Source organism: Prunus persica, chromosome G8, assembly GCF_000346465.2.
Source record: "Prunus persica cultivar Lovell chromosome G8, Prunus_persica_NCBIv2, whole genome shotgun sequence".
Taxonomy (NCBI): domain Eukaryota; kingdom Viridiplantae; phylum Streptophyta; class Magnoliopsida; order Rosales; family Rosaceae; genus Prunus; species Prunus persica.
In genome coordinates this window covers 2,217,093-2,231,279 of record NC_034016.1, presented here as the reverse complement: position 1 = coordinate 2,231,279, position 14,187 = coordinate 2,217,093, and the positions used below count along the sequence as shown (strand labels likewise).

The following is a 14,187-nucleotide window of genomic DNA, read 5'->3' as shown; positions in this document are numbered from 1 at the left end:
CCCCTTTTTAAACGAAAATCGTTGAGAGGATTAACATTGCATAAAGCAAGTCCCTAAGGACATGTGCTTGAAGCACAAAATTTGTACTCAATATTAATGTGCATAAATTACCTCAGTGAGTACATTGATTATAATGTGATTGCAACACATTAAAGCTTCTGCAGAATTCACGAAATATTTGTCTCGACTTAAAGATCGAGCATTATGCCAACGAGATTCTTGCTTATACTAAGAAAGTATTGAAGTATTTTTATGAGGATTATCCGTTGGACACTTTAATGATTTTCCGGAAGTATATTGGACCGGACATCATATTTTCCAGATAGGGCTCAACTCCATCACCATCATTTTGGGATGATGTGAGGTATATTTGATGCTATCTAAGCATAACACCATATACGGGCATATTTTTTAGTGAACTTATAAATAGCCCAAGTGTTCTAAGATATGCGGACTCATGAAATCTCTATGGTCGCTTACTGGAAAAAGCTAGTCATGAAGTTTTCAGGGGGAGATATTCATCAGGGGGAGCATGGTATTAATAAAGACCATCATACACTATTGACTCACAGCAGCAGTGTCGCACGCGCGTCAATATACACAGAATTTTGTGTTACACGTGATTATGTACTATTTTTCCCTTCGACCAGTTTTTGTCCCACTGGGTTTTTACTGGCAAGGTTTTTAACGAGGCATATTCCATATCATTTGTGGTCTCCAAGGGGGAGTGTTGTAAAAGTTTGAAGGTGGAGCCCATAGAGGAAGTTTCCTTGCATCTTCCAGGAACTTTCCTTCCCTGTATTTATCAATTCAGGAAGTTTCCTTGCATCTTCCAGGAACCTTCCCTTCCCTGTATTTTGCCTAAACATTAGCCTACAAATAGGCATACCAATTGTAAAGGGGAGTGTGACCAACGGAGAAAAGAAAGAAAGGGGAGAAGAGAAAAAGAAGAGAGAAGAAGAAGAGAAAAGAAGAAAGAAAAGAAGAAAGAAAAGAAGAGAAAAAGAAGAAAGAAAAGAGAGAAGAAGAAAGAGAGAGAAAATTCAGTGAGCCTCACATATTGTAAACTCTAAAGTTGTAGCCCTATTATTTCATATAGTGAAAAAGTTACTGCTGTTGCTCTCCGAGGACGTAGGCATAGCCGAACCTCGTTAAATGCTGTGTCTCATCTACTTTTCGTGCAGCTCAATATTCGTACATATTCCAGGTTATTTTTATAACATTTTTTTAGTTTTTATCTTTTTAGCACCTAGTGAAGAAAATAAGGTTAAATTAAGTGTTTGACGGAACATCAATTTTCATAAATTTAGTGTTTGACGGAAAGAATGGCAGGACTGATGTTGATACTTTCAACAATTTCATCAAACAAAATGTTTTTTTAGTTTTATCTTTTTAGCTCACCCCAGAAAAGAAGCAAAGCACTATTTGTTCGCCCTCCTTGATTTTTGGTAAACATATCTCACAAATTATTATAACACCTGTACAAAATTTACCACATAGCCATACTACCGTAGTTTTCCATAATCACTCCTTGAGAAGCAAATACAAACAAGGATTCTTGTCCTAAAACTTTGTTAGTCTTCCTTTTTCAGATTCTAGTTCTAGTGATTGAATCCAAGATGATCATTTTCTTAACAAATTTTTTTTTTTTAAAAAGGGAGAAAAATGAACAAATAATTGAAAACCCAATTCATCATTAAAAAAAAACTTTCAGAAACAGACAAAAAAAAAAGAGGAAAGAAGTGAACATTGAAATGAGATTGAACAAAAGGTCTTTATCCTTCGATTGTTTTTCGCACTCGTATGTTTCTGTTAAATCATTTGCCACTTGCCAACTTTGCTCCTTCACAACTAGATAGAAGCCATCTAAATCAACTCATTGCATATTCACAATCCCCCAAAAAACAAGGAATCATAGAACATGATCCCATTTTCCCATCAAATCTACAATCCAAAAAAATTATCCAAATCATCAAGTAAAGTTCTCAATACAATACAATCAACAACATTTTCAACAAGGTACCTTAGAGTTCTGGCTATAGACAATTAGCCTCTGTGCCATCTTGGGTTGCAATTAGCAGAGTTTGTACTGATGGGTCCTGTTACTTTTTAGGGATAGTTTAGTAGCATCTTCTAAGAAAATTAACATGTAATTGCAAAAAAGAAACCAACCATGATCTTAGTTGGGGTAGAAACTAGAAATCCATGTCGTCGTAATTTGTAATTTGCGTGGCTGGTTGTTTGCTCCATGAAATTTGATCTGAATTTCAACTAGTCTTTATTTTTTACATAATTGTTTTATGATTAAATCCTGCATCTAAACTGAGTCCGCAATTTAGAAATAAGAATAAATTTTGCTAATCAATAGGATATAGTCTGCAATTTACTTATCAGTCTGTAGAATAGTACTTAAAGACAAAGTGCTACTCAAGGCTAGTTTACTAATCAGTTAACCACTCAATTGGCCACAAAAACTTTGGGTGTTGCGACTGCTGTCTAATTAAGTGCAAGGCTCGCTCAACTTATGGAACTGAAAAATGAGTCAGGATTTGGAGGGGCTGGTATTTCTACTGTCCCTTCCAGCATCAGTACCACCTTCTTCATCGATGGGCGCAATGATGGCTCATCTTGGATGCACCAAAGTCCTATCTTGATCATCCTCCCAAGTTGAGTCTTGTCCACTTCTTCATCCTGCACTAGCTTATGCAATTCGTCGGCCTCCAAACAATGGTACACCCAGTTCTCAAGAACAACTTGATCCTCAGGAATGTCCATATTCACACTTCTTCTACAACATATGATCTCCAACAACACAACCCCAAAGCTATATACATCTGCTTTCACTGTTATCGGCATGTTTCTATGCCACTCCGGTGCAACATACCCCCGGGTTCCTCTGAACCCAGTATGTGTCCTGGTTTGCTCAGATTTGAGCAGCTTGGCCAATCCAAAATCCGCAAGTTTTGCGCATTTTTGCTCACTCATTAGTATATTTTCAGGTTTGATGTCACAGTGGATGATCTGTGTCTCACACTCTTCATGTAGATAAAGTATGCCTTGAGCTACATTGAGAACTATACCCGTTCTTTCCTCCCAAGCTGGCCTTCCATCAGATCTGAAAAGGAAATCTGCAAGTGAGCCATTGGTCATGTACTCATAAACTAAAAGCCTGTTTGATCCATCATGACAGTAGCCAAGCAATTTAACCAGATTTTTGTGATGGGTCCTCCCAATTACATTCATCTCATTTTGAAATTCTCGCTCTGCTTCACCCACCACTTTCTCTAGTTTCTTGATCGCCACTACTCTCCCACCATTTGATATGACCCCTTTATAAACTGTCCCAAAAGCTCCTTTGCCCACTTCATCAGTGAAACCTTTGGTTGCCTTTTCAAGCTCAACATATGTATACGATCGCAGAGTGACATCTTCAACGAACCTACCATCTGCTGAATACGGAACCTTTTTGTACCCCAAAACACGATACCTGTAAATAAAAACACCAGTAATTGCTAGAATAATAAGTGAAAAAGCTAACATTGCAACACTGCTAATAATGATGTCTGTTTGAAGTTGTTTGTTTCTTCCCTTGCTCACAGTTTTTGTCCCTGAACTCTCAATGCCAATTTTGACTAGGGTTGAAGCAGTTTCATCAGTTCTTCCATATCCTAGCGGAAACTTCTGTTTTCTACACGTATTGTCCTTATATACTGCACCTTCACAGGCACAATCTCTCAAGCAATCCTCTTTACAAGCAGTCTCATTCAATGTGAGAACAGAATATGGGTTGTCTTCCCATTCAAGGCCATCAAGATCTGTAATGGAATATCTAGTTTCATTCTTGTTCGCACAATCAACTATACTGAAGTTCCTCCTGCAACCTAAATCCCTTTGGCCTTGATCAATGAAAACAAAACCAGGAAGACATAAACAAGGGGGATCCTCCTCTATGGGAACACAATATGCATTTAAGCCACAGAGGCCCAGAGGATCACACTTATTAGAAGATGATGAATACTCAATTGACCATGAATCATTCTGAGTCAAACTATGGGAATACAACCGAAGTATTCCATCAGAGTCAATCGTTAGACGGTATACATGGTTGTCGGGCAGCTGTGTCTGATTAGTAATATTCTTTATATAGAAACCAGTGGAATTGAGAAGATATAGCTGTCCATTGTGATCAAGGTTTAGAGACACATTGTCTCCAGCTGTAAATGTCTTAGTATTCCAGTAAGCATACTGAGCTGTTACCAAAACTAGATTCGCTGGGTACTGCACCAGGTTCCCATCGCGCTGCATGGAAAGTTGAAACCTTCCCGTCGCGTGATTCGTGGTAGAGATGCTAGAGACAAGATTCCTCCCAGCCAACAGACGCTGACCAGATAAGATAGTATCCGTTGGAGCATCAAAACTCTGCCAAATGATCTTTGCATTTGAGTTGTAGAGGACGAAGTTACCAGAATCAAGCATGGAAGCCCATGCAACAGACTCAGTAATATTTGAAATGAGTGGTGATAAGCCTTGTTTATCTTGTAAGATGACACTAATTCCTTCACCACTCAAATGCAATTTAACATCTTCGGAGCTTGGCAACTTGACATCCCGGTTTGCTGTCCATATGATTGTTTGTGGCTGGATTTTCTCAAACCATATGCCTATGGCCAAGTCATTGCCTTCTCTGTAGAAGCCGAAGGCAAACTGGCCTGAATTCGATAACCATTGTGAGTTATTGGGATAGAGAGAAGAGCCTAAGCTAATGTTGGAAGTTCCTGGTTGAGCGGCTGCAAAAATAGAGAATATAGTAAATGGAAGAAGAAATAGAAAAGTTGCAGACATTGGTTGAAGTGTTTTCTTGTTCTTTGGAGAGGCTTATTTTTCTCATATAATTTTAATCTGCAAGATAGCAAAGTATGTATCTTGCATTTATCAACTTCAAGGCCTCAATCAAAGGAAGTCAAAATTCCAAGTCTTTTAACTTAAAGTCTTCAAAGAGAGTGGAGACCAGAAATTAGTTCCTGTTTTCCAAGAAGAAAAATGTCTTTGGTGATGGTTGACTCTGGATGGTGAGATTCAACTTCAACTTCAATTTGTTTTAGTTTTCTAAGTAAGACGAAAATAAGGTCAAACTTGTTGAACAAAGGGTGCCGTGCAGTTTATTTTTGTTGAACAATTCAAAACCTGTAATGCTTGTGTTTGAAATTTGGGTCCTGCTACGTGTACCTAATTCTTCCACCATTGAAACAACATTTTCCAGAAATCAAGTGTGTGACGGAAAGAAATTGAAATTTCATCTAACAAAATGCTTTTTTAATTTTTATCTTTTTAGCTCACCCCAGAAAAGAAGCAAAGCACTATTTGTTCGCCCTACTCGATTTTTGGTAAACATATCTCACAAATTATTAAAACACCGGCACAAAATTTACCGTATTATCATACTACCATAGTATTCCATAATTACTCCTTGAGAACCCAAAATACAAACAAGGATTCTTGTCCTAAATCTTTACTAGTCTTCCTTTTTCAGATTCTTGCTCTAGTGATTGAATCCGATATGATCATTTCCTCAACAAAAAAATTTTGAATTTTTTTAAAAAAGGAACAAATAACTGAAAACCCAATTCATCATGAAAAAACTTTCTGAAACAGAAAAAGAAAGGAAAGAAGTGGACATTGATATGAGATTAACAAAATGTCTTTATCCTTCGATTGTTTCTAGCACTTGTAAGTTTCTGTTAAATCATTTGCCACTTGCCAACTTTGCTCCTTTACAACTAGATAGAAGCCATCTAAATCAACTCATTGCACATTCACAATCCCCCAAAAAACTAGCAATCATAGAAGATGGATGATCTCATTTTCCCAACATCAATGACAAAAAAAGCAGATGAAAGATTTAAACAAAAGAACAAAAAGAATTTCCCTTTTCTTGTATTAATTTTCCCATCCAATCCACAATCCGAAAAAATGATCCAAATCATCAAGTAAAGTTCCCAATACAATACAATCAACAACATTTTCAACAAGGCATGATATGTAGAGTTTTGGTGTCGTAGCTCAACCCCAACCCCAACCCAACGCTCAAAACTTTAATCAAATCCCCACACATCCTCCTCACAAAATTCCCCTCCCCATATCCACTTTGCATCACCAACAACACCTTTGCCGCCCCATGGCTCCTCATCACACTCTCTCTAGCCCTCTTATCTCCCAACATGCAACACACACTCCACAACACCGCCAAGCCGTCCTCCGTCGCAGACCGAGACACCTTCATCAGCCTCTCCGCCACTGCGGCCGCGCATTTCTCCTCCTCGCTTATCGCGGACCGGCCCTCCGCACACGTGGCAATCGTGGACAAAAGCTTTAAACACTTTTCCGCTAGCCAGATGGTAGTGTCGGGGTTTAAGAGCGTTGTAGTGATGACTCGGACGAGTCCGAACCGGACGAGTTCCGCTTTAACTGTACGAGTCACTGACACGGATGCTAAGCATGAGAAAACGACGCCGTGTAGGTTCTGATCGGTTTCTGAGCTCAATAGATCGTTTAGTAAGGACAATAAGCCTTCTTTCTCTGCGATTAATCGTTTCGACTCGGCCTCGAGCGCGATCGAATCCAGAACCCTGGCGGATTCGATCTTCGAGCTCAGGCTGCCTTTCTGCAATAGCAATCGAATCGAAGAGAGGCAATTTCGGTTGCTTTTCGTAAGCAATTGGCGCAATTGTTCTTTGACTCCATTTTGAGGCAAAATCAAATCCAACACCCTAATTACCGACTCGAGAACCTCGATTTCGACGCCTTCTCTGTTCAGAACCCCAACAATGGCGGGAACGAAACCGTTGAAATTCGCCAAAAACTTCCTGTTCTCGTCGCCGGCTTTCGCGAAATCGACCATCTTCGACAACGAGTGGAGGAGACTCTGGTTGAATTTCTCGTTCTCCGTTTCGAGATACTGGACGAGGGAGGTGAGCTGTTGGGATGAGAGAGAAGGAGGTGAGGCCGGCGAGGCGGGGCCGTGGGATTGGGCCCAGAGGTTGATCAGACGGCGGAGAGTGAGGTTGGGGACGAAGTCCTTGGACTGGAGGATTTGCATAGTGGCGGGACAGGTGTCGTGGCCGGATTCGAGCCAGTGCTGGATGCTGGTGCGCTCGTATGTGACGCCGGTGCTGAGGCTTACGGGAGACCTCATCACGTCCATTGAGATTGGGCACCGGAAGAGGTTCGGTACGGTTATGTACAGTTCGTCCCTCACCATTTTCTGAAGTTCGCTGGTTGGTCTTTGCTGCTCAGAGCTCAGAGAGTCACAGAGAGCTTTGAGTTTTGGAAGAAAGCGCAACTTGGGAGGTGTTTTTGAAGACGAAGGTGACGTTGTCGTTTTGACTTGGTGTGTGCAAGTGGTCGTTGGTCAAATGTGGGCCTGTTGCTTGATTAAGGCCTTACTGTTGGTTGGGTTTGTTTGCGCGTAAAATAGCTTGCATGGGAAAATACAGTTAATGGGCGGTGAAATTCCAATAATGCCCATGACGTTTTAAAATGAACTTCGCCATATAATTATTTTTAGCGATTTTAATCGATTATGGAGAGAAACACCTTATGTGTGTTTCGTCATAAAATCACTTAATACTACTTAAAGTGATTATTGATTTTCAAAATTACTTTCAAATATTATAACACAATATTTTACCCGAGTAAATTTGCCTTTATAATCATATTAAAAATGGAGCCAAACCCTAATTTTAATAATAGTTATAAAGGGTTTTAGTTTATTTCTTTCACAATGGATTACTTACTTATTTCTTTGTACGCATATCCAAAAGTACTTGAGGACAACAAAGGAAATTTCTTTAATAAAGTCCATATTATAATTTATTAAGAAAATTATATGAGTGAACAAAAATAATAGGATTATATTATTCTAATCAATAGGAGTGAGGTGTGATTCGACTTTTGGAGATCCTCCGTCAACATTAAGAAGATGAATATCACTAAATTCAAACGGAGTTTGTAACAGAATTATCAGCTAAAGATTTTTTTTAAAATTTATATAACTTATCTATTTGAAAATTATTATCAACTTTTTTCTTTGGGTCATAAAAGATCTGGGGTTAACTAAATATGAAAACATAAGATGCTAGTACGATTTGGGTAACATTTTCCAGGTGTCATAGCAAAAAAAAAAAGAAGAAAAAAAGAAATAGAGGTGGAAATATCTGTGAATGTAATTGCGTGATTAGTTTTACATTTTAAACGTGTTTCTAGTCAAAGACCCAAAAGACAAGCAAGCAGTGGCTCTTGTGTGTAAAGTGTGGGGTCCAGTCCGTCGACGTGTGAACACACGGGATGTACAAAAAGACTGAAGACGTACGTCGGATGGAGCTTTGAATTTTCTTCCCCGCCTCCGCCTAATATGAATATTTATTGAGTGCTCTCTGGGTCTCCTCTTCTGACTTGTGAGGCGATAAGACCAAAGACTATGCCTCTCTTTTTCTTTTCTTTTTTCTTTTTTTTTATTTAAAAAAGTCTAGATTATATTATTAATTGGGTTCAAAAATTCAAATTGACAAATTATTAGTCTAAAGGCAGAAGAGGAAGGCTACACGACATTCGCATACAGCCACTTGCACTTGAAGACTATTGTCAATATCATATTGATATTGTTTAAGTATGAATAATAATAATAATAATAATAATAATTCAAATAAGTTGAATCTGGTGTTGACTTTATTTCTTAGTAGAGGGGCCTTTCCCATGAGCAATGTGTTTGTCACATTGTACAAATTGAACGGTGAGAACAGACAATATTGACTGAGAGTAAGGGTGTATCATAGAATTCTATATGGGTCGGCATTTGAATCGGTAAATTGCTGAATTGAATCAAATCAAGTAGATGGAAGAAGAAAAAAAGTTTTAACTTGGACTAATTCGGTTCTCGATTTTTGTCATTTGACAATCACTAATCTTCGTCAATGGAGTTTAGTCTGGTGAAAAGAACTTTGACATGCAGACCAATAATCTCGTCTCCCTTATAGTTTATACTATCACCAATGTTGTTTGGTATCTGATATCTATTGCCACAAAATAATTCATATAAATTTATGTGTGATGTTGAATGAAGATGAATTAAAAGACTAAAAGAACAAATATATAATTTATAATTGTTGAAATTAACTTTATAGTAGTAGGTGAGACTGATGGAAGGGACCTAGCTACTTAACTCTTGTTAATTAGAATTAATACAACTTAATTAGTTAGCCAGGAAGAAGACTGATGAACCTACCATTTTCATTTCATGAATTAATGTCTAACTCCATGTTTGCTCCTACCTCTATTTACTAGCAATTATATATTTCTTCTGTGCTATTTTAAGCTCAACTTCTCGGCAACATAATTTTCAATAATTTATGCTTTTATTTACTTATTCATGACTACTGCTACTAACCCCTTTTTAAAAAATATATACATATATAATTACAACCAATCGATTTGATTAATTTACTAATTAATCAGGGAATCCGACTGAATAATACAATGTCGAATTTTATCTCAAAAAGCCCTAATAATAATATACATCATATAATATCTTGTCTCCTATCCGATGCAAGGCTAATCTCATTCCCCGACACGTAAATTACTACTTAGTCAGTCAATTTGTCCAAATCAAATAAGCTTTGTCCCAGGCACCCACACATATTACTATGTACGTATGATCTTGCTTGCCCAAGAACTCTTGAATTAGTATATAATGCCTAGAGGGGAAAAAACCTAAAAAAATAAATGGTTGGGAAAACTGAGTGAATTGGATTTTCCATCAAGGAGGGTGTGCGTTTTTAATTGATCATGGCTTGTGTAGATCAATCAATTAATTATCAAAGATAATTGTCTTGAATGGTGAAGTGACTGATCACTTCAGCACAAAGAAAGAACCAAGGCACTGCTCTATGGAGAAATTATTCACTTAATTAGAGCCATGAGGTTTGGGCTGCAAAGTTCCACATATTATTTGTGGAAGATCTGATCTTAATTTCTGAGGCCCCCACCTAGCAGGCCCAAGTAATTGTGCAAATTTAACTGTCTGATCAGAGAAGTGAGTCAAGTTAGGATCCCTCTCCATCCACATCAAATATTTCGGATTGGAATTGAGTTTAAACATGCCTTCCACCTATTTAAGTGGGACTTATAAGACACAATATGTTAGACTTTTGTTCAATTTAAGAAGTTTAGTCTCAATATTTAGAAGTTCAATTTAATTTAAATAATTTAGTCTTGAGTCACCAAACTACGCCAAAACATTAAGTCAATTTAATTGAAATGATTTAGTCCATACTGAACCACCAAATGAGACTAGGCCATGACTCAAGAGCAACTTACTATTAAGAACATTTCCACCTATTATCATGGCAACTATTATTCACATGAGATATGATGAAAGGAATTTGTTTAGAGTTTTGGTATGGAAAGTGAAGAATATGGCTATGTATTTATTTAAAAAATTATGAAATTATTGATTTTTTTTTCCTGTTTCTTTTAATTTTTTTGTTATTTAAATTGGTTGTTGATGTCACAATGACGTCATCATTAGGTCAGCTTGTCTAAATAACAACAGTCCAAGCAAGTCTTGCCTTTGAGCTTGCCTAGGTTAGTGATGCCCAGCTCTTGTCTTGACAAGACTTGAGCTGGTAACACGAAGGGGAGCTTGGAAGGTCTCTTGCCAGGATTGAGGCCTCCCGCTGAAAGTGCTCTTACATTCCTGTGGTTTGAAAAGCATCTTAAGAAACCTCCCTTTTTTCCCTATATTCTAACCACATAATCCTAGAACATTTAGAATTTTTAAATTAGTCATCATATTTGTTTGTCAATCTCAAACATCCAGGACATATGAGTGAAATCATCTTATCAACCAATGCAATTCAATAATTGAACACGTTTTTGTACCTTTGACTTTCTTTACATGAGATATATAAGAAACGGATGAGTAAGTAATACAAGAAACCTTTATTTTCCTTCTTTTTGTTTTTTGTTTTATCAAAGTCAAAACCTAACCATGATATTTCTTTTACTTTCAATGTCATTGAAGAAGCTTCCTCGTTAAGAAACCCGAATACCTGCATGCAATCAAGTAAACATGAGACATTTTGATGATATTCGTTTTTAGTCCAAGCATAGGTAAAATTCAATCACATTTGTTCAACAAAAACATCATGACATTCTTGGAGTACATTTTAATTTTTTTTTAATGTACAGTTGCAGCTCAGGACATGTTAGAATTTTTTTGTTCTTACAAAAAATTGATGTTCAAGCAAACCAATTAGTACAAGATTTTTTTCCGCCAAATACCAAGGGTTTCAAAACCAAATTTTTGCTGTCAAATACAACTATTCATCTATATACGAGGTCTTAAATAGTTTTTTACCCTAATTCTACACTCTCAAACTTTGAGACCATCCATCTCGATTGGCTTTGGGCCTCAAAATCGTGCGATCCACCATTTAAGATAGTTCGAAAAGAGGTATATTATTTGGCCTGAACTGTTGTGAAACCCAAATGATTGCGTATGTGATGGGGATGATATTCGAGCCGAAATCTTAAATTTGGGGTTTAAAACTCATGCATTGGACATGGATTAAGGAACTTGTGTATGGTTATCAAATATTTAACAAACACATCAAAACTCAAAGCACAAAAAGTACCAAAAGAGAACTATATCCATCTATGATGTACATCTAAACGAGGATGATTGATGACCCCCTTTTCGTGTGATCTTCTTTTGAGGAGGGATTCTCTACCCATAAATGGTGCAAATGAAGCTTCAAGTATGCCAAAGCAGCTAGCTAGACAGACAACTCACTGCAATTCATAAGAGTACGTAGTAGGATCATTTGGCACGATCAATCTTCTGTTCGTTCTTTTGTTTTGTTTTTTTTTTTTTTTTCTGGCTGAGTCTCTGTTCATAAGTAATCAAAACCAAAATTCCAGTATTTAAAAAAATTCCATATATATTTTTATTAATTTTCATAACTCATTTAACTCTTTCCACTTGTGTAAGAACCAAAAATGTCACACGAGAAGGGGTCATTGTGAAGATTGGTTAGATGATAGTGTATTATTACATCATAATCTATAGATATAGTTTTCTTTTGGTCCTTTTATTTATTGTATTGGCCAGTGGCCTCTTTTTTGTTTCATTTACCAATTTGGAAATGTGATGAAAAAAATTGGAGATATGTAATAATTGTAAGTACTCTTTTTTTTTTAGTACACGCGATAATCTAAATTACAGTCTATATAGAAAGGGGATTTCTCACACGTACACAAACCTATGATGTCGTGGTGATTTGAACCTAAGACCTCTAATATGCAAATCAATTCCTTTTTTCACTAGATTTTACCATGTTGACTTGTATTTACTCAATTAAGAACTTATGTTGTTTGAAACAAGTTTCTTGTTTTTTTCCCAAGGAAGTGGGCAAAGTGGTGGCATTTATAAGGTCATATTAAGGCAAATTTGTTTAAGGGATTTGCCTTTTTAAATAAGGGCAGCAACCAGCATGCTGTTTATATCATAGATGCACGTTGGGTGGGGATTTACCCACACAAAAAATGTTGTTAATGAGAAAATCCAATAATAAACACTAACAATCGCACCAAAAGTTATTTACATGCTGCTAAACTCATGCTGACAACTAATTGATTTAGTATAAGTGATAACAATATTTACGATGTGGAATTGTGAAGAATCACTCTTATGAAAAGTTTCATCCTTCATAACCATACTTCGCTGAATCCATAAATAACTAAACTCTCATAAATTGTATTTAGGCTAAAAGTCACTTCTGATTTCTATAATTTAGCATTTCAATCACTTTTGATTGTGTACTTTCAATTCCCTCAATTTTGCCATTGTAGTTTCGTATTTGTAACAATTCAAGGACAAGTTAGTATTCTTGTCAATTTTTTTGACGGTGCAAGGGACAATTTTGTCAACCCAAAATCCTTGAGCGTAAAGCTTGTCTGAAACTATCTCCATTTCATATTAAAGCTCGGAATTAGCCATTTGAGTTAGAGTTCTTCAAAAATTGGAATTTAGTGGTTGAATATTGGACATGTGGATAAGAACAACATAAAACAACCACTAATTCAAGCTCTATATTAGAATTATCTTATCTCACCGTTTGGTTCCCCTCAATCAAAGCCCTTGACCAAATTCATCAAATTTGACGAAATTGCTCTCTTACACCGTCAAAGAAATTAACATGAATACTAACTTGTCTTTGAATTGCTACAAATACAAAACTATAATGCAAAATTGACAAAATTAAAATTACAAGATTAAAAGTAGTTGAAGTGTCAAACTATATAGCAATCAAAAATAACTTTTGATTTGGAAAAAATAAAAAATAACATTTGATCTTGTATTTAATGCTTCCTCTATGTATAAATAACTTCTTATAAACTTGGAATTATATGTCGAGTGGGTAGAAGTACATAAAATGAGTTAGGTTTCTTTGAAAACGAGCACAGACATGATGACCATTGATTAATAGATACAATATGACGTAGGATTTTGGTTGTGTCATGCCTAGTTTCAACAAAAATGGTTATGATTGGACAGAACAACTTTCTTGATTACCATTAAGAAAAGGAAATATGTAGAAATGTTTAAATGTCACCATAATACGGCAACGTTCACGATGTTATACCTTAAAACATAAGCTCGTCGTTATCACATGTTATAATTTGAGTCACACAAAGAAATTTCAGAAAATAACAGATAAGGAATTCCCGTATAATAACAAGGTGTTATATAATAATTTTGGGATAAAAAAGATAGACGAGAGAAATCTAATAAATTCTATTATAGGTTAATGAATTACTTATGGAGAACCACAATCATCTAATCTCAAATCACCACACAAGCTTGGGAGCATTATGAATCATCTAATGACGACTTGGGAGTTAATGGACATATTTCTTGTGTTTAATCATTTATGGATATTCGGCGTCATATTGTCCTGGTGTACATGGTACACACAGCCCTCTCTCCCTTTAATGAAAAATCCTAGATTGAGATATCACACAAGATTCAGCTTTCCATTATTACACCTCTCTCTCCAACATCTTATTCTTATACAGCAAGTGGGGCCACTTGATTCACCTCTTTTTCTTGCTTGAGAACACAACATGAGG

General features: G+C 36.5%; 2 protein-coding genes across 2 annotated transcripts; both read right to left on the bottom strand.

Moving 5' to 3' along the window:
* Nucleotides 2,317-4,923, bottom strand: LOC109950570 (G-type lectin S-receptor-like serine/threonine-protein kinase LECRK1). The gene has a single exon (XM_020569765.1). The coding sequence runs from the start codon at nt 4,840-4,842 to the stop codon at nt 2,518-2,520; it is 2,325 nt and encodes a 774-aa protein (XP_020425354.1). The 5' UTR covers nt 4,843-4,923; the 3' UTR covers nt 2,317-2,517.
* Nucleotides 5,830-7,356, bottom strand: LOC18766540 (U-box domain-containing protein 28). Its single transcript, XM_007199823.2, has one exon. It carries the CDS (start codon nt 7,256-7,258, stop codon nt 6,023-6,025), a length of 1,236 nt encoding a protein of 411 aa, XP_007199885.1. The 5' UTR covers nt 7,259-7,356; the 3' UTR covers nt 5,830-6,022.